The 21,204-nt window shown below is 39.0% G+C and overlaps 1 protein-coding gene across 2 annotated transcripts in view; it reads right to left on the reverse strand.

The window, feature by feature from the left end:
• rif1 (replication timing regulatory factor 1) overlaps positions 1–21,204 on the reverse strand; it is a 66,877-nt gene that overhangs the window by 44,730 nt on the left and 943 nt on the right. For both annotated transcript variants that reach the window (XM_052011958.1, XM_052011951.1), the window contains exons 2-10: positions 10,902–11,028; positions 9,955–10,033; positions 7,681–7,777; positions 7,303–7,433; positions 6,051–6,142; positions 4,488–4,677; positions 1,452–1,544; positions 833–971; positions 37–188 (exon numbers count right to left, since the gene is read on the reverse strand). In XM_052011958.1, coding sequence (XP_051867918.1) covers positions 37–188; positions 833–971; positions 1,452–1,544; positions 4,488–4,677; positions 6,051–6,142; positions 7,303–7,433; positions 7,681–7,777; positions 9,955–10,033; positions 10,902–11,014 — 1,086 coding nt within the window. In that variant the 5' untranslated portion in view covers positions 11,015–11,028. The remainder of the gene's footprint in view (positions 1–36; positions 189–832; positions 972–1,451; positions 1,545–4,487; positions 4,678–6,050; positions 6,143–7,302; positions 7,434–7,680; positions 7,778–9,954; positions 10,034–10,901; positions 11,029–21,204) is intronic.

Genomic DNA, 21,204 nt, shown 5'->3' on the forward strand with positions numbered 1-21,204 from the left:
TTTTTGCTTTGAATGCTACCTGTTGGCACTTCCTACCTGTTCAAAGTTAGCAGAAAGTTGTGGACCCAGCCGCAGAGCTAAATACCACCAAACCTCTAGCTTTGCTAGACCTAGCATCTCTGTTCTAACGTGAATAGAGCTCAATGGCTGCATGAGCAAGCGGAGCCTTTTGGCACTGCAAAGGATATCTGCACAAAACAAAAAGGAAAATATGACCAACTAAAGAGAGGGTGATGGAGGGGAGAAAGTCAACAGCATTTGAAATAACTATCAGAAATAAAATTCTTGAAATTCTTTGATTTCTTCATATTTAAAAAATACTGCTCCCTATACTACATATATTGGAACTGGAAACTAAATTCAAATCAATCAATGACAGCTGATAAAGGCACCTCCGGCTCAAACAACTCAGGTTCTCTTTTTAAAAAGAGCTTTTATCAAAGTTCTCCACACAAAGTAAACTTAAGGCAGTGGGGAAGTGAAAACTAATCATGAGCCTACTGAATGCTACACTGGGAGAATTCAAGGCACTTGTAAACTGATGAGTCAAATTTCCTTTCTCATCCATATTTTTCTTGCAATCAGCTACCTGTTAAAGGACCGAGCCCAAGCTCAGTTGAGCTATCTGAGCTGTCAGAAAGCCAAGGCTGTGTCTCCTCCCAGTCTTCTTAGCAGCAAAGAAATATTACATCTCACTTAGTAATTGTAAAGAAAATAATTACTATATAAAGACAGGTATAGTGTATTTTCCTACAGTTAGAAAGTATACAAAGTAATATTTAACCTTCAATCTCAATTTATTTCCTCAAAAATAAAGCAAGTCTTTACATACCAGGATTTAAAGCAAAATTGTCAATCAAGCTTTTCCAAGCAATGAAAGCTATTTTCTTCACAACTGGAGAGCCACTACGAAAGCCCAACTCCTCCAAATGCAGGAGAGAATTAATAAAACTTCCTCCTCGATGTAATGACTTGAAAGCAAGGGGAAACAGATTACTTTGCCAATTTTAAAAACTTGTGCAAAAGGTCAATCACTTCGTTAACAAAGATGTCACTTAGCAATTTATGATACAATTCTTGTTCTAAAAGACAGTCTGGGATTTTTTTTTAATTTTTAAATTCTAGAAGTGGACTTTTATTTAAATATTTCCAGCATGTTCTATTTCTAATTTCCAGCATCTGCAATTTTGTTTTCGATTATTCATCTGGAATAGATGCAAGGATATTGCTGAGTTTAGATTATAATTTACAACATCAATAACAGAAGTTCATCAACCCAAAACGTTAACTTGCATACCCTACCCCCCCCCATTCGATAGAGATAGTCTATTACAACAGATTCATACACTCCATTTCATGCTCTAATCAAACTTATTTTCATGTTATGTTGCTATATCCTCTTCTTTCTACTTAGTGGGGACAAACAGAAGCAACAACACTGACAATCTTACCTTTCCCAAAAGCTTCACAAAGAGGGGCCACAATTTTAGCACATAGGTTTCATTTTTTGATGCAAAGAGCTTCTGCAGCTCTGGAATAATTTTCTGGGGAAAAAAATAGTTTAGAATATTACTCCATTTAAAATCTTGTATGAGATGAACGATTGATTCACATGACTGCACAAGAACAAATGTGTACTCTGACTGTAGCTGTTGTTCAGTAAATCAATTATAGTAAGCAAATTTATACATGGCAAGACCGAAGTTTTTTTAAATTCACTCCTTTTACCTGTCGCTGGAAAGATCAACATTTATTTCTAATTCCCTTAAAAAGGTGGAAATGAGTCATCTTCTTGTACCACAAGAGCCTTCCTGTGAAGGGACTTCCATAACACTGTTGGGGGAGGGAGTTCCAGGATTTGGACACTATAGCAATGGTACATTTCCAAGTCCATGGATGGTGTGCAACTTGGAAGGGAATTTGCAAGTTGCAGACACTTCCTGAAGAGCTCCTACCAGCAATATTCTGGTGCTGGGATGATTGGCCTCCAACAAATATCATCCCTTGCACAAGGAAAGACTCCCAACCATTGGAGTGTTTTCCCCTTGGTGCTACACTCAGACAAATACTGTCTTGATGGCAAAAGTCCATCACACTCACCTAGCCTTTGGAATTCAGTCATTGGCCCATATTTCAACCAAGGCTTGATGAGATCTGGAACCACAAGGTCCTGACGAAGCCCAAAGTGGACAGTGGCAAGCAGATAATTAGTAAGTCATTTTGTTGTTGAGGAGATGCCAATGTAACTGCACTGGAACAGCTTTGCTAAAGACACATCTAGTTCTGAAGTGCAAGTCTTCAGTACTACAGCTGGGATATACCTAGTCACAGTTTTTGCTGTCTCCAGCAGTCTCAGTCTTTTCCTGATATCACTGACTGAACTGAACTTATTGAAAATTAGCTTCTATGATGGTATTGGTTTATTATTGTCTCTTGTACCGAGGTACAGTGAAAAGCTTGTTTTACAAAACCGATCGTACCGGTCAATTCATTACACAGTGCAGTTACATTGAGTTAGTACCGAGTGCATTGATGTAGTACAGGTAAAAATAACAGTACAGAGTAAATTGTCACAGCTACAGAGAAAGTGCAGTGCAATAAGGTGCAAGGTCGCAACAAGGTAGATCGTGAGGTCAGAGTCCATCTTATTGTATAAGGGAACTATTCAATAGTCTTATCACAGTGGGGTAGAAGCTGTCCTTAAGTCTGGTGGTACGTGCCTTCAGGCTCCTGTATCTTCTACCCAATGGAAGAGGAGAGAAGAGAGAATGTCCCGGGTGGGTGGGGTCTTTGATTATGCTGGCTGCTTCACCAAGACAGCGAGAGGTAAAGACAGAGTGCAAGGAGGGGAGGCTGGTGTCTGTGACGCGCTGGGCTGTGTGCACAACTCTCTGCAGTTTCTTGCGGTCCTGGGCAGAGCAGTTGCCCTACCAAGCAGTGATAGATCCAGATAGGATGCTTTCTATGGTGCATCTGTAAAAGTTGGTGAGAGTCAAAGGGGACAAACCAAATTTCTTTAGTCTTCTGAGGAAGTAGAGGCACTGGTGAGCTTTCTTGGCCGTGGCTTCTACGTGATTTGACCAGGAGAGTGCTGTTGGTGATGTTCACTCCCAGGAACTTGGAGCTCTCAACCCTCTCAACCTCAGCACCATTGATGTAGACAGGTGCATGTACACCACCCCCTTTCCTGAAGTCAATGACCAGCTCTTTTGTTTTGTTGACATTGAGGGCAAGGTTGTTGTCATGACACCATTCCACTAAGCTCTCTATCTCCTTCCTGTACTCCGCCTCATTGCTGTTTGAGATACGACCTACAACGGTGGTATCATCTGCAAACTTGTAGATGGAGTTAGAGCAGAATCTGGCCACACAGTCATGAGTGATGAAGGGGTCATGAATGAAGGTGTTTTCAAGAAAAGGCCAAGATGGATCATCCACTCAGCAATTTGATAATTTTATATTGTTTTAATTTTAAATATACAAGATAGATCAAGGGATAAATTATAGGAAGGATGTGGAGGCGTTGGAAAGGGTGCAGAGGAGATTTACCAGGATGCTGCCTGGATTAGAGAGTATGGATTATGAGGAGAGACTAAAGGAGCTAGGGCTGTTCTCATTGGAGAAGAGGAGGATGAGGGGAGACATGATAGAGGTATACAAAATATTGAGAGGAATAGCTAGAGTGGACAGCCAGCACCTCTTTCTGGGCACCAATGCTCAAAACAAGAGAACATGGCTTTAAGGTATTGGGTGGGAAGTTCAAGGGTGATGTCAGAGGGAGGTTTTTCCACCTAGAGAGTGGTTGATGCATGGAATGCGCTTGCCTGGGGTGGTGGAGGCTGATACATTGGACAAGTTCAAGAGATTGTTAGATAAGCATATGGAGGAATTTAAAATAGAGGGATATGTGGGAGGAAGGACATAGACAGTCTTAGGTGTGGTTTGAAGGGCGGCACAACATGGTGGGCTGAAGGGCCTGTATTGTGCGGTATTGTTCTATGGTTCTATAAATATTGGCCAAGACACAGCAGAGAATGGCTTGCTGATTGAAATATTACTTTATATCCAATAGAGGCAGGATATGGGGACTCAGTTTTAGAAATAAATTAAGAGAGCAACCTTAACAACGCAGCACCTAACTATTGCATTTGGCAATCCAGATTACATGCTCAAGCTTCTAGTTATAGATTAGAACCCAGGATTACACTGAATAATAGCTGACAAGAGCTATATTCATGTGCCCCAGTATATCAAATGAAACAGCAGGATCATTGTGGACTGAATAACAGCAACTTAACCGTAAGCATCACAAAAAAGAAAAAAGTAGAACACAAAATTATCTGAATTTCAACTTTTGGTACATCACTGAATTTGTTTTGAAAAATGACAACTTGGTAATATTCTGCATGGAAGCCACAATTCCACTATTCTTCTGGTACAATGCAAGAATAAGTGTTTTCCCCATGGAACTGTGTTTTCATACTTACTGACATCATTAAAGGCTCAATTACAAGTGCCACTTCCTGCTGCCTTTGGAGCAGAAATGGTAGCCCTAATTCTAGTGCCGTTGCTGCCCGCAACCGTACTTTGGGGGCAGAATGAACTACAAGAGGAAGTAACAGCTTGACCCATCGAACAGCATCTTGTCCCATTTGTTCAGGCGTCTGCTCCAACAGCCTTCAAAACAAAAAGCGGAGTTTCAGAACAGCTCCATTATTCAAGGATTTTTTTTACTTCATGGCATAAAATAAATAAAATGGCACACAATAAAGTGTCTTGTAAAAATTGTGTATAATTTTATGTTTATCTTTTTCTTGTGAATGCTGCTACATGTCTGTGACGCTGCTGCAAGTTTTTCATTGCACCTTGCATACCCATACAGACAGATTAGTCCATTCAGTCCCTTAAGGCTGCTGCAGCAGTCAATAAGACCATGGTTGATCTACTTCAGTATTGCCTTTCTGCACTGACCTCATCTGTTGATTCCCTTAATACCCATGAACCTCAGTCTTGAACACACTCAGCAACTGAGCATGCACAGCTAGTTTGGGTAGAAAATTCCTAGGAATCACTACCCTTTGGGCAAAGAAGTATCTTCTGCTCCATCTTGAATTGCTGACCCCTACTTCTAGACACCACAGCCAGGAAAAACATCGCTGCAAAGTGTTAGTTTCTCTTCTAAACTTGAGCGTACAGGGCCAGCCTGCTTAATCTCTCCTCATACAACAATCCTGCCATGAAACAGGACACAGCAAACTATGTATTTTGCCGTTCAAACTCAAGACTTTAAACTATGACTTGAGTAAAAGAAAGTAATTTTTTTCAAATCAAGATTAAACTATTTGGAGAAAGTACCATTGTGATCATGGTCTTATAAATAATCAGTTTGGGAATATCTCAGAAGATAATTCTATTAAGTCACTATTATTTTAATGAACTATTAGACTGACTATTTGAAACTGCATACAGTAAGTTTAGAACATTCAGGATTAAATGTTGCAAAACCTGGGTGTGCATGGTTAATTTTCTTATCAGTAAGATGCTTCTACATTCCTCCTCACACGCTGTACCTACATATTTTATGCAGCAATGATTTTGCAATCTTAACATTTTTATAAATGTCTATTCCCAGTGCTCCCTGCTATTAGATTGAGGAATTCTCAACTACAGAGGAACAGATGGTGTGAACATACCTTCTCAAAACCAGGCCAAAAAGAAAGAGGTTTATAGCGTGAGAGAAGTTTGCAATTTCAACCTAATGTACTCTTTACAAGAACTTTTAAAGCCTAAACATACAATCATGCAGTCTTTATTGAAACACTCTTTGCAAGATGGTAAAGTAAATGAACTTATGGGACTTTTGCTAGAAAACAGTGTTTTGATTCAAAACACCATTGCTTTATTTACCATTTACTAATAAATTTCTCAAAAAAGTTTTTACTAGAATCACATTCCTGAATTTTATCTTAACTAAATCTTCAATATTGACAATTTACTGTCAAGACACATTTCAAAAGCTGAACACAATGACACTTTGATGCCACACTTACCTCACAATGAGATTTAGTGCTTCATGTTCAACAACCACTGACTGTTGATCTCTAGTTAATATTGTTTCCACTGCTGTAAGTATATTTGGAACCTAAATATACCAAAAGTAATAAGATTGGCAATGATTTATGACACAAAAATTGAACACGTTTTAAAATGAACCATTATTCAAAAAATGCTTAAACTGAAACTTGGAGATTTCATTCATACAAAAGATAATGTTGGTGTGAACTAGTCGAACAATTTCTTGCTACTTGCTACGAGTTAAGAATCCTATTTCAAGCATAAAAACATATCATCTATGGGCCCCTGTCTCACCCCCCTCCCCCTCTCCTCTTTATACTGCCATCTCTCCCCTCTCGGTCCTGATGTCGGGTCTTGACCCAAAGTGTTGACAATGCCTTCGCTCCCACCCCAACAGATGCTGCTCAACTTGATGAGTTCCTCCAACAGTTTGTTTTTTGCTCCAGATTCCAGAATCTGCAGTCCTTCTGTCTCTTATTTCAAGCATGTTGAATGGTGCATTTCATTTTGGTTTAATCAGAAAATTCAAAAGATGATTGCATTACAAAACTATTGGACTCCCCGCACCACTGAATCTGGCACCGAGTTAATCTTAGTGATTTCTTGAAAATTCACTGATTTTCTCACTTCAGTTCAAGTTTGTTTGAAAATATTGAAATAAGTCAGAGTCCTTAATTTGAACAGCACAGCTAGCTTTACAACCAAGATAAAGGGAAAGGGTAGGAGTTTCTTCATTTCTAATTTCCTGCTAAATAATTTTTAAAAAATTTAAGACAAATAAAATCTCACTTGTGCAGGAGACTATCTGACCCATTAAATGCATGCCAGCTCTCAGAGCAATCCCATTCCCCTATATAAACAAACTCAGTAGCTATTCTCCTGTGTGTCCAGGTCCACCCCGATTCTCTGATCACCCATCCACATAAGGTGTAAATTATACATTAATAAGTTACTATCAACCACCACATTCTTGGGAGGAAACCAGAGTGCCAGATGAAAACCATGATGCATTCACTGGGAGAACATGCAACCTCCATGCAGACAGCACTGAAGGTTAGGACTGAACCCAAGTCACTTGTGAGGCAGCAACACCATCTGCTAAAGACACTAAATCAAAACTAAATGTAATATTTAAGTTTTCTCAGAGGAAGGTAATCTCATTTAATGTTTAGAGCTGGAGTTTTGAAGACACTGAACTATTTGCTTATTACCTGCAGTGAAACTCACCTCTTTTCCAACCACTTCCAGACTAAAGTTCTGCTTAGCTATTACCCAAAGTGCTCTTGTACACGTATTCTTGTCTGTTGAGGTGACTGCGATGTCACAGAGTGTCAAAAGCAACTGTTTAGCTTCAGGTGCTGCAGGGAAAATGGAAATTATAAAACAAGCCTATTGAGGGTATTCTAATATTAAGTACTACTATAAACAGTACAGCAAGATTACCACCTACACTAGGAAATTTAACACTAGTAAATAGGATTTACTGAGCTCCTGATTAATCATGATGTCCTACACAATTAAACAAATACATAAAATTTGTTCAGAAAATAATACATTAAGCTATTGTAAAAGTTTAGCACAAAGACAACTGTTATTGAGACGTACCTGACAATGCAGCACTAATATTACTGTGAAAGACACAGAATCCCAAGGCCTGTAGCGCTGCATTACAAAGTTCCAAATCTGAATTGGAAAGATGACCCTTCATAAGCAAAGAGAAAAGGAAATGTCATGATCAAGCAGCAAGCTTTTAAAAAAAAATCACAAAATAGTACAGTATATAAAAACTGGAGTGAAGCAGCTATTCTTAGAGAAAAAAAATCAGTAATATCAGTAAGGAGTTGCTCCAAGAGTAGAAGCATAAAAATCAGGTTTTTATCTAATAAACAATAACTGTAGTCAATTAATGTGTAGCAAGATAAAACTATCCTTCTGACTTAAAGTCCAGTGGATTCAAAAACAAAAATAGCCCTAGCATCTCCCTCCCACAAACCCCCCCCCCCCATATCAAATTAAAATGTTTGAATCAGAATAAAGGCAACCGATTATATAACAAAAACTAAATTGGAGAGATAAAGAGACAAGAACAGGGGATTTTTAAATGTGTAAAATACTTTAAAATGTGCAAAAGCCAAATCACACAAGTAACTCCACTGGGGTTAAAACAAGACCTAATAGGGTTTTGACAGAGTGGACGTGGAGAGGATGTTTCCTCTTGTGGGAAATTCTAGAAATTGGAGATAACCATTTCAAAATAAGGGTCACCCATTTAGGACAGCAATAAGGCAAAATTCTCCCCAGAGGGTTACAAGTCTTCAGAACTCTTGCTCAAAGAGGAGTGGTAGCAGTATCTTTGAATTTTTTTTTAAAAAACAGCAGTATGTAGATAATTAATGGGCAAGGGGATGAAAGGTTACAAGGAAAGAGACTGAAAGTCAAGTTGAAGTTCGTCAGATCAGTTACAATTTTATTATATGGCCAAGTAAGCTGAAGAGAACCAGTAGCCACTCCAGCTCCCAATTCAAACAACAAGTTCTTTTCCCACTCTAAAAGGAGTCTCTCCTCAACTAATTGATGTTAAAAGAGCTTACAAGTTAATTATCAGGGCAACCCAAGGGTATAGTTGGTTTTCTGCAAACATTAAGTACAAGCCAGATGTTACTGTTATGACATCATTCTGCAGAACAAATCCTGCAATTGGCTCTCAAATTATTCAAAAGTCATTCTGATAAAAGGTAAGAAAACTGCAACACTGTTCATTATTCAAGGCACCCCACACAAAGGAAAACTGATCTATGAAATTTGTCAAACTCATTCAAAACAATAAATGGATCAAGAGACATAACATACTGGAAGGAACTTTTACACTCCCAAATACTTACATAATTTGGCACTTGGGGGAAAGAATAGGTTCATATCCCTTGAATCATTTTTTCAAATGTTTCATCAGAATATATTAGCAGATTAAAAATGAAAATGCACACTTTTACATTGATACAACTCTATTAGCAACCCTCCTCCTGCTATATCCAAGTATCAGAAGGGCATTTATCTGATCTAACCACACTCAAAAAATTTAAAGCATGGTGTTTTTTTTTGGGATACGAGCCTTTCACAAGAAACTTTCAATTTCCGAAGTCCAAGAACAAACAACCTATTCTTGTGTTCCTAGTTAATCCGCTTTTCCATCCAGCCAAATGAAAGCAATTAGCAGCCAAGTGACTTCGTTCAATGCAACAGGCCACATTGTGCTGACAGCTAGCTGGTGGTTGTGCAAGTTATCGTGCTTGAGTCAGCACATTCCAGATTTCCACACCTGCATATTGCAGCATTGAACACAACTGAAATTGAGATGCAGCTCATTTTGCCATTGGACTCAAGTGGAATGAGGGGCAAATAAGCTTGTATCTGGTCCCATTCCACCCATCCTGAGCACGATTCCATTCATTCAAAAACAGGTTCAGTTTTGAAATTAGTAACTTGGTGTTAAATTTTTAAACCAATAATTAAAACTTAATTTCAGCTGTTTTCAAAAGCGTCCAATCAGGCATGTTGTGGAATTGAGACAGATTATTGGGGACATGCACAGCCACAAAAGGTTAATGTGAAAAGTCCAGCAAAAGCAGCAGGTCCAAATGAGCACAATCCAGCCTAATGCTCCTTCCCAATTGGAAGTCAAATCTAACAATTCTCTCTCCCTGGGGAAACTGACTAATCAGAAACTTGCCAAGAGGGAACAGATCCATCAGTACTTCATGCAATCTTGTAAAACAGCAAGAGGATAGTCTCCAAATAAAGTATTCATAAATTTTAGCACTTCTACAACAAAGAAAACTACTTGATAGCATTTCATCTAAATCCACAAAAATAAGAACTTACTTTAAGTACTTCACAGAGCCGAGTAAACTGTTTGCCAACTGCACCAGCAAATTCCTTTCCATCTTCTCCACTAAGACGACTTAAACATTGAATGAATACAACATGATTATTTATTCAATAAAGATTGACAGGAATATTTCGGATTTAAATCTAGAAACCAAAATACTGCAGATGCTGGAAATATGTTAACATTTCAGGTTGAAAACCATCATTGTTTTTCCTTTCTCAACAAATGCTGCCTAACCTGCTGAGTGTTTTCAGTATTTAGATGTGAAGCTGCTTAAATACACAAAAGCAGAATTGTACCCATGTAATGCTTGCACATCCAGCAATCTTCTTGGCTCAAAAGGATTGGTACATTCTGTTGAAAAATAACAGACCTGCAATGGTTAGCCTTCTCTCACCACAGGTGCTGCCTGACCAGCGGATGCTTCCAGCAGATTGTACTTTAATACATTTTCCAGCATCCATAGTATTTTGCTTATGTACCAACGAGGACTCAACTTTTGCTAACTGTGGTTACCATGAGACCCAATCTTCTGCTTTAAAGGACTTTAAGCTAGGTTGGGCCAGGGAGACAAAAGAGAAAATAAAAGCATAGAATCTCTTTGGTCTCAAATTAACTGTGGCTCCAGACACAACAAGTTTCTTATAAAACAGTCAACAAATGTCATTCTGAAAACGTAATTCAGCAAATATTTTCTTTTGATGATCTGCTTCGTTATTGAACTGGGTCATTGACTGGACAAAATTAAAATATACACAGATCTACTTTTGATATAATACAATTTACTGAGTATCCTCAATGTTGTAGCAAGTATCAATAAATCCTTTAGACATTGTTAGCTTTAAAGAAACTACATCAGACAAAGGGTGTCATCCCAGTATTCTGAGACAAGTCACATTAAGGTACCCATTTCATATTGCTGAATACCTCTTGTACTGACCTGGAAATGGTAAGGTAGGCATCAACTTGCTCTGTAGATGATACAGACGAGTCTTCCAAGGTCTCCAACAGTGGTAGCAAACCAGAAGCTGCTGGATAAGGAGCAGCCATCATTCTGGTGCTCAATTCTGGGGGGAAAAAAATACATCTGTCAGTCAGGCCTATTTTACTCTTATTTTAAATCTGGCATTCCCATTGCCTTTTCAAAAATACTCAAGTCATAAATCAAGATTACCACCAAATCTCAAAGTGTTCACATTAATAACTTCATAAAAACCAAAACAGAAAATTACAACACAATTAGTTTGCCCTCAAGTCAAAACTTTCTGCTCAAATGTGAGCATAACAGGAGACTACACATTCTGAAGAAGACAGTAAACTTGAAGAGGTCCAATGCTAAAAGTCACCTCAACAGACCACTTCCATGTTCTACTTGTAGCTAAATTCAGTTGGTCTGCCCACTGAAACTTAACTCCTCATTTTTAATGTTAGGTCTTAAAGCTTAAGAATCCCAATTAAAGCCTAATAATTCCTCCCCAAAGTTGGCTTACATTTTGGTTTTAAAATGAAGATGCACAGGTTTGTATCAATTCAGTCACAGAATGTTTCTGGCACTGGCAACATTAACATTTATTGTCCATCCCTAAATGCCCTGAATTGAGGAGCAGTCAACCAGATTGGTGGGTTCAGAACCACACACAAGCCAGTCTTGACAAGTGTGGCAAAATTCCTTCCCAAGGACATTAATGAACCAGATTTCTTTTTTAAAACCTAGTTGTTTCATGACTCCCATGAAAAGCATTAGTTTAGATTCCAGCTTTCTCAAACTATTTCAATTGAAATTCCCCAACTAGTGTTTCTCAGTCAGTGTTCCTGGTCATTGGTCCAATCACTTAATTACTCTGTAGCCATTCTGCATGTACAAAGCACGACACTCAAACCAGTGAAGTAGCATTTAGGATTGCACTGAGAACCCAAACTCCATTTTTTGGGATCACTGACATCCAATGTAACTGGCAGAAGGAATGCACCACGTCAAAAGGTAATCACCTACCCACCCTGGTAAACATCTTCTGCCCCACCTGCAGCAGAGCCTGTTGTTCATCAGCAACCTCAAAATTATAGTGGAAATAAGTTATCCTTAATCCCAAGGGACTACTCAAGGAAAAAAGCAATGACATTGAGACATACATAGAAAACAATAAAACTACTCAAGGTGTATGGTTAGTTTTGGATTATCTATCACAAAAAAGGCCACTAAAGACACGAACAGCTAGCAATGATAAATTAGGATATAAGGAGATAATCTTAAACACTATTTCAACGAAAAGGAGAGTACAAAGGGCATTACTTAAGGTTTATAAAGTTAGAGCTTTAAAAGGGAAGGGGTTTAAACAAAAACTTTGCACATCAGAGCTTCTTGGTCAGTGAATCAATAGCTTCTTACTCTTATTCTTGGATCCTTAATTCCCAGAGAGCCCAAAAAGATATATAGATCTTATTTTTGAATGCACTCAATTATTGTGCATTCATAGCCCCCTGGAGTCGGAGAATTACTGCAACCCTTTTGCGAAGAAATTTTCTCCTCACCCATACTGACTCCTTATCCTCAAAATCAAGCAAAAACTGCAGATGCCGGAAATCTGAAATAATAAAAAAAATGCTTAGAAAATTCAGCAGGTCAGGCAGCATCTGTGGAAAGGGAAACAGTTAATGCTTTGGGTTCGAGACCCTTGATCAAAACTTGCCTTTATAGCCACCCCTGCCTGGAAAACCTACTTCACAGCAACTAATCAATCAAACCACAAGGATTTTATATGTTGCACTGAGACCATCTCACTCACAAAAATTCCAGAGAAGGTACATCTATCTTTTCTACATAAAGAACACCTCAGCTTCCTGGGATGACAGATCTGTTCAATCTAGTTAAACTCTTATATTCCACGGGAAGAATATTTTCCTCAGGCAAGGCCCAAATTTATCGTGAAACAAACTATTTTACACTATAGCCACCAGCCCCTCACCCCTTAAAATGTAAAATCTGAGGTGCCCAGAATCACATTTGAAGCAGGTAAAGTGACTCTGAATGAGGTGATGACAGATTAAGAGCAACTCAGATGAGAATGAGGTATTTAAATCATTTAAACAACTACCTTGACTATTACTAAATAACATGGTGTGTGTATTTAACTTTATCCACATCATCTCAGCTACTACCTTAGATGTTTTCACTTGAAAGAGAAATCACAAGCACATCTAATCAATCTATCTAATGAAGGAATTCTAGATAAGCTTCTTTGCTGAGTGCAAATTCCACATTGAATACAGGATGAATGGCATGGACAATTTTAAGGATCACTGATGAAAGAGGGAGAACATAGAACAGTGTCGAACTGTACAGCACAGGGACAGGCCCTTCAATCCCAGGATGCCAATCCATACTAATCCCATCTGCCTTCATTTTGTCTATATCACCACCCCCCCATTCCCCATCTGTTCATATTTAAATGCCTCAAACGTTGCTATCACGTTTCCACCACTTCCCCTTGCAGCATGTTGCAGGCACCTATGTGTTTAAAATAAAAATTTGCTTTGCAGATCTCCTTTAAACTTTCCCCCCAACTACTCACCTTAAAGCTATGCCCTCTAGTACTTGATATTTCCATCCCAGAAAAAGAGACTGACAGTTTGCCCCATCTCCGCCTCTCAATTTTATATACTTATATCAGGTCTCCCCTTAGCCTCTGGCACTCCAGAGAAAACAATCCAAGTTTGTCCAACCTCTCCTTATAGCCAATCCAGGCAAAACCCTGGTGAACCCCTTCTGCACCCTATTCAAAGCCTCCACATCCTTCCTGTAATGTGACAACCAGAACTGCACACAATACTTCTAATGTGGTCTAACCAAAGGTTTAAACATCTGCAACAGGACTTCCCTACTTTTACACTCAGTCGGTGAAGACAGCATGAGACTTACATGGAACACAAACATTATGCCAGATTTGTTGGGACATCTAGCCTACTGCTATGCTGCCATTCAATATGACAAAAAAATTATTGTATTTGTTGAAAAAAATCATAAAATTAAAGGGGATGCAATATAATCTGAATCTTCGAAGATTCAAGACAAAATATAATTTTTTGTTCTCAGTATTTCATATTCAAGATACTAAGCAAACTCAAAACAATTCCAAAACATGACTAGACAACAAGCAACAAAGACCCACAAGGCGAATTATGGGACACTAATCGTTTCAACAATGTTAAACATCAACTTAGTGAGCTTTAAGTGCCTGAACGTTTATCTGAATCAAGAAATGGCATTCATACAATAACTGCAAAAATATTCATTTGCAATAGTGTAACAGTTACCGTAACACTATTACAATGCCAGCGACCGGGGTTCAATTCCCGCCACTGTCAGTAAGGAGTTTGTAAGTTCTCCCCATGTCTGCGTGGGTTTCCTCTGGGTGCTCCAGTTTCCTTCCATATTCCAAAGACATATGGGTTAGGAGCTGTGGGCATGCTATGTTGGCACCAGAAGAGTGGCAACACTTTTTTGATGTACATGTGACTCATAATTATCTTAGCTATCCTTAAGAAGAGGATAAAATGGAAATGGAAGGTGCCCATGTAGAAGCAAGGTATTTCTTTAACGCCAGAATAGATCTCTATTGTATTTATGCTCTAGTAAACTCCAATAACCCATAATCTGATGGTTTGGCACTTGGCTCATCAGATCATCTTCCACACTCCCTTTAAACTTGCAAGAGCACAATTTTGCACGCTTTCTTCAAACTCACTGGAGCCATGTTTCCTGCATTCCCTTTAAATTCCCAGGGTTGACTAGAAAATACTTTAAGTTACATGTGTTTCAAGATACTAATAAGGAGTAATAGCCAACTGTCTGGAAAATCTGCTAGTTCAGCACCAAAGTCGCTAAGGCGCCAGATTATCAAAGTTATGTTGCACATAACGGGATTCCAACTCTGCCGGCACGGTTACAGACATGACCAAGCTCACTTTTAATTTTTCCGGATTATTTAACAGTTTTCAGACCTGTGTCATACACTTTGACAAACACACTTCACCTCAAAATGATCATGAGCCAGCTATTTGAAAGCGAAAAACACAGTACTTTACTACCGTATTAAAGCATTCAAAATGCTCTTTCCTAATCCAATCCAAGTTGGGAAGTCAAAATTTACACTCTGCAAGATTATTTTTCCTGATTTTATTTGCATGTGCAAAGAAGCAGAAGTACAAAACTGGATTCTCAATCCCATGTTATTTCTTTTATTTCCAAGGGTTTCTGATATGATTATATCTAGAAAACACAATTTTGCCTGTTAAAGATTTGCTATATAAAGACAATAGACAAATGCAAATTGTTGTTATGCAGCAGAAACATTGTAGAGTTACAGGAAATGAAGCAAAACAATTCAAGAACATTAATAACCCTCCAGAAAGTAATCTTCTGCTTTGCTGAAATATCACTAGATTCTGTTTATATTAACACTAAACCATAAACTAAATGTGAACACAAGGGTACAATACCCTTAATATTCAGCTTGGTTAATGGCCAAAAAGTTTTGCATGGTGATTAATTCTGTTCGGGTAGTCACTCAAGGTAGAGGATGACTTATTTCCACTCCATTTTGAAGTGGCTACACTCCATTAGTTCATTCAGCCTATAAACATTGCAGCCTATTTTTCAGACTTAAAAGCGTTAATTCAGTCATTATTAAAAACCAGCTATAATTTTGTTATGACAAGAGTCTTACAGACTTATTCAAATTAAGTGTCAGGTCTTTTATCTTAAATTTTGCATCGCATGGACATCAATCCTCTTGGCTAGATGTGAGAGGATCTGTATGGAGAAAAAGTAAATGGGGCAAAAATTGTCTCCAGAACAAGCAATTAAAGATTTCAGAAGTGAACATTTTACTGCACTATCTGGCTCTGCTTTCACAATACAATTCTCACATTCTTCCCCACTCTTTTTTCCCTCGGCGTATAGTGTAGCATATGCAAAACTTGTCATGCACCATTTTAATCAAACACATTGCACGTCTTTGTTTACCCCCTCTTCTAATGTAGGCTGAGATAATGGAGGGAGGTGGTTGTAGGGAGAAAGGAAAAATACATCACAAAAATTGATTACAAAAAAAGATTGAAGGGGCCACAAGGAAGGAAGGTGGTGGCAGCGGCCTGGGTTAGGATCTAAGATGATGATTGACATTAACAAGTTGTACCACCATTTTGTCTTAAAATGCAAAGGAAAGTCTTTTGATAAAAGTGGCTAAAATTTCTCTGTGTTGTGAACTTAAGGTTATTGGGGAGAAACAGTCGGATAGACTGGAAATTAAGGACCAGACTATGAGTGGAGACTGATTTCAAGATGGAACCTAGCAAAAGTGAACTGGAAGCAGCTACATGCAACAGGCATACATGCAACATGGCAAGTCATCTAAAAATGAATGACAGCGTGTTCAGGGCCAATGTGAAATGCCACTGGTGGGCACAATTAAAGAAAGTCCCAAAGCAGTTTATATCAAAAGCAAAGGGGTAACCAGGGAAAGAGTAGGATCTATTAGAGGAAAAATAAGTCATCTGTGTCTGGAGCCAGAGAAAGGAGGCCAGAACTTAACTGAATGTTTTTCATCTGTATTCACTATAGAGAAGAACATTGTTGGAGAATTCCGAGAAGGGAGATAGTGAAATACCATAATAAACCACAGAAAAAGAGGTAGCATTAGATGTCTTTGTGGGCTCAAAGGTAAATAAATCCCCAGGGTTAGATGAGATGCATCCCTGCCTGGTATGGGAGGCACAGAAGGAGATTGCTGGGACTCAGAAATTAGAGTCTTATTCAATCACAAGAGATGCAAATGACTAGAGGATAGCAAATATGGCAGCTTTATTCAAGGAGGACAGCATGCCTAACATCAGTGGTAGAGAAAATATTAGAAAAATAGTTGAGGAAGAGGGTTAATCTGCATTTGGAGAGGCAGGAATTAATCAGGAATTGACAGCATGGCTTTGTTAGGGGATGTACTGTCTACGTAATTTGACTGTCTTCCAAGGACAGTACAGTTGATCTAGTCATGTAGTCTACATGGACATCAAAAATGCCCTTAATTCCCCACATGGGAAACTGGTCCAAAAGGCAACAGTCCATGGGATTCAGGTCAAATTGGACCCAAAACTGGCTTGACGATAGGAGCAGGAAGGGCGATTGCTGCGGGTTGTTTTATGATTTAAAAAAACTTTGACCAATGGCATCTTTGTGGTTTATTATATACATTAACAAGCTAGATGTGAACGTAGAACAATGAATAGTAAGTTCATAGACAGCACAAGGATTAGTGACATTGTTAATAGGGAGGAAGATGGTCTTTGGCTATGGTATGAAATTGATCAATCAGTAAGATGGGCAGAGCAATGGCAGATGGAATCTAATCATTAAAGTGTGAGATGATATATTTTGGGAGGACTAACAAGGCAGTTATTAATGTACAGAATGAATGGTAGGACCTTGTGAAGTATCAATGATCAGAAGCACTTTAGTGTACATGTCCAAGGATCTCTGAAGGCAGCATCACAGGTAGATAAGAGGGTTAGGAAGGCATACAAGACAGTTGCCTTCATTAGCCAGGGCAAACAAGCACAAGAGCCAGAAGATGATGGTACAACTGTATAAAACATCTGGATGACTGTATGAGGTTCTGGTCACAACATTGTAGGAAAGACGAGAGCAATGGAGCAAGTGCAGAGGAAATTTACCAGTATCTTGTGTGAAATGGAGTGTTTCAGTTATAAGGTGCAAGTGGATAGGCTGGGTTTGTTTTCCTTTGAGCACAGAAAGTTGGGGACATGTAGGGAGGGGGTGGTGATTCGAGGAAAATCTGATGGAGGCAAAAAAATTATCAGGGCACAAATAGGGTAGACAGTGAGAAACTCTTCCTCTCAGCAGAGATGTCTGTGACCAGAGTTAGGAACTGACAAAATTTTCATACTTAAATGCCATGGCATAGAAGGCAACAGGCCAAGTGAGGAAACAGTTTTGAAGATAATGGAGGTTTGGGTGCAAGAGAAAATACGCATCAGAGGCACAGGTGATATGCAGAACAGGTTGACTGTACAAGGAAAAATGAAAGCGGGATTAAAATTTTGGTAAGATTGGCATGTATAAAAATTTCAGCAGACTGAAGAGTAGGAGATGTGTAGAAGCACTGATGTTTCAGAGACAGATGTCACAAACCAGCAACAAAAGAAACACACTGAGCATGATTTAGTGTTAAAAACTATTTTATTAATCACTACTTATGATAATACGTAAAATAAAAGTAAAAATGTTAGTATGTTAGAATTCAAAAATGTTAAACCTTGAACGTTAACCCCAAAACTAAACTCGTCGTGTGTGTGTGTGTGTGACAAAGTCCAAAACTCCCAGTTCCGGAATGGTTCTTAAAGTTCAGTTCCGCAAGCCATAAGGTGAAACATGAGCAAGGGCTTCTTCAACAACCACCATTGTCTGAAGATAAGATGTAGATGTAGAAAAACATAGAGAGAGTACATACGAAATCCAAATGTTCCATGATGGAACCCAAACGACACTCCAGTGTTTACTCTGTAGTGACTTCCTCACCCCGAAAAGCATCCGAATCGTGGTCGTCCACACAAATATACCTGTTTCCTTCTACAGGTCAGCAACAAAGTGAACTCCACCGGATTACTTCCAACTTCCATACATGGATTTCAGTAGCAAACACAGTTATTGTTTCTCATCCATCGGTAGAGAAAACAAGCAGGCTGGTGTCTCTCTCCCTTCTCTCTCTCTCTCCTTCTTCTTCTAACCTCTTCAACAACGTCATTACGTCCTTTATCTTCTATTGACATAAGCACGCCCCACACACACATACACACACACTCTCTATCTTAAAGGGACTTTCACTGAGTCCGTAACACAGAAGTAGTTTGACTGTCACAGCAGGAGTAAGTTGCTATAAATAATGGCTCTGATGATAATGTAAATGCCTTGTGCACTTTTTCCAAAGGAGCAAAATATCATATTTTATGTCTTCCTCGATGTTCGGGGAGCTCTGACATCCCAATCTGATGTTATTAATATAATCCAATGTCAGAAGTAATTGCACATTTTGTCTAGTCTATCTAGGCATCATGCTGTAATGGCAGTATGCAAGTACAAGGCTGAAATTAAGGCAGCTACAAGATATTCCAAAGGTGACCAGCAAGCAATAGGAAAAATCTTTACAGTCCCTGACATGAGCTGCCTTGTAGCCCCAATATATACACTCATGCACCCAAATTTCATTTTTACTTTGAAACTATAGTGCAGACACAGAGGGGAATCAAGATGGAGAAGTGCTGAGCAGGTGGCACAAGAACTGTTATCGCACTTGGAGTATTGTGTACAGTTTTGGGTACCTTGTAATAGGAAAGACATCATTAAGATGGAAAGAGTGCATGGAAGATTTACGAGAACGTTGCCAGGACGAGGGCCTGAGTTATAGGGAGAGGTTGGGCAGCTAAGACTCTATTCCTGGGAACTTAGGAGACTGAGGGGTGGCATTACACATGTGTATAAAAGCATGAGGGGCATAGATAAGGTGAAAGGACACAGTCTCCCCCCCCCCCCCCCCGCCCACCCCCAGGGAAAGGGAATCAAAAACTAGAGGATATTGGCAAGGTGAGAGGGAAGAGATTTAAAAGGGATCTGAGGGGCAATTTCTTCACGCAGAGAGTGGTACATATATGGAACATGCTGCCAGAGGAGTGAGGCTGGTACAGTAACAACATTTAAAAGACATTTGAATAAGTACATGGATAGAAAAGGTTTATGGGCCAAATGCAGGAAAATGGCACTAGCTTAGGCAGGCACCTTGGTCCACGTGGATGAGTTGGGCTATAGGGCTTGTTTCTGTGCTGTATTACACTACGACTTTATAAATAGCATTTGAACAAATGGGACCAAAATCAAAGGGATCAAATAATGCAACTGAGACATAATGAGTTTTTGTAACAGTTGATCTATTTTTACCCATTTTTTGATAGATGAGAATCATCATACCCATCAACATCCAGCAAACAAGATTATGATTAGAGTAGCCCAATATGAATTTTAGAAAATACTGACATGGAAGTCACTTAATTCTATTCATCAAAACAAGTTTCCTTGTCATTTAAAATCATTCACCCACAGGATAATGCCACCACTGCCATCATCTATTCCTGTATGAACATAGAACAGTACAGCACAGAACAGGCTCTTGGGCCCATATAGCTAGTCCCTCCTACCTACGGGATGCCCATATCCCTCCATTTTCCTCTCATTCATATGCCCATCCAAGCCCTTCTTAAAAGCCCCCAATGAATTTGCCTCCACCACCCTATCAGGCAATGCATTCCAGGCATCCACCACTCTCTCAGTAAAAAAAAACATACCCCTCACATCTGTTCTGATCCTATCCCCCCTCACTTTAAATGCATACCCTCTGGTATTGGATTGCTAAATAATGGGAAAAAGATATTGCTTGTCCACCCTATGCCCCTCATAATTTTACACTTCCAACAGATCACCCCTCAGCCTCTGCCGCTCCAGAGAAAAGAGCCCAAGTTTGTCCAGCCTCTCCTGATAGCACATGCCTTCTAATCCCAGCAGCATCCTAGTAAACCTCCTCTGCACCCTCTCTAAAGCCTCGACATCCTTCCTATAATGAGGTGACCAGAAATGCACACAATACTCTAAATGCAGCCTAACCAGACTTCTATAGAGATGCATTGTAACCTCTTGACTCCCGTACTCAATACCTCGACGAAAGAAAGCAAGCATTCCATAAGCCTTCTTAACCATCCTATCTACCTGTGTAGCCACTTTCAATGAGTCATGGATTTGTGCCCCAACGTCTCTCTGCTTTTCAACACTGTTAAGGGTCTTGCCTATATGCTGTCACAGCCACAATCTCAATTTCTCAGACCACCCAAAGAAATAATCACTCAAAAGTTTTGATATTTTCTGTTAACCTTAGAGGTAAGTATGTAATTAATTTTTGTTTCCACACATCTAACTTTGCTAAACATACTGTAATAACTTAGTTTTAAATTAATATGTATTTTCATATTTGCCAGGAAATCTGTTGCAGCTTTTAAATAGCAATTGATTACTTTCTCTGATGAACAAGTTTAGAATAATATACAATGACAAAAGTCAGAAGAGGACTGGTGATTCATTATTCCAAGAAATTTCATTTGTACCTATTGTCTGAAACACCTCAGAGCAT

Source organism: Pristis pectinata, chromosome 1 (genome assembly GCF_009764475.1).
Source record: "Pristis pectinata isolate sPriPec2 chromosome 1, sPriPec2.1.pri, whole genome shotgun sequence".
Taxonomy (NCBI): Eukaryota; Metazoa; Chordata; class Chondrichthyes; order Rhinopristiformes; family Pristidae; genus Pristis; species Pristis pectinata.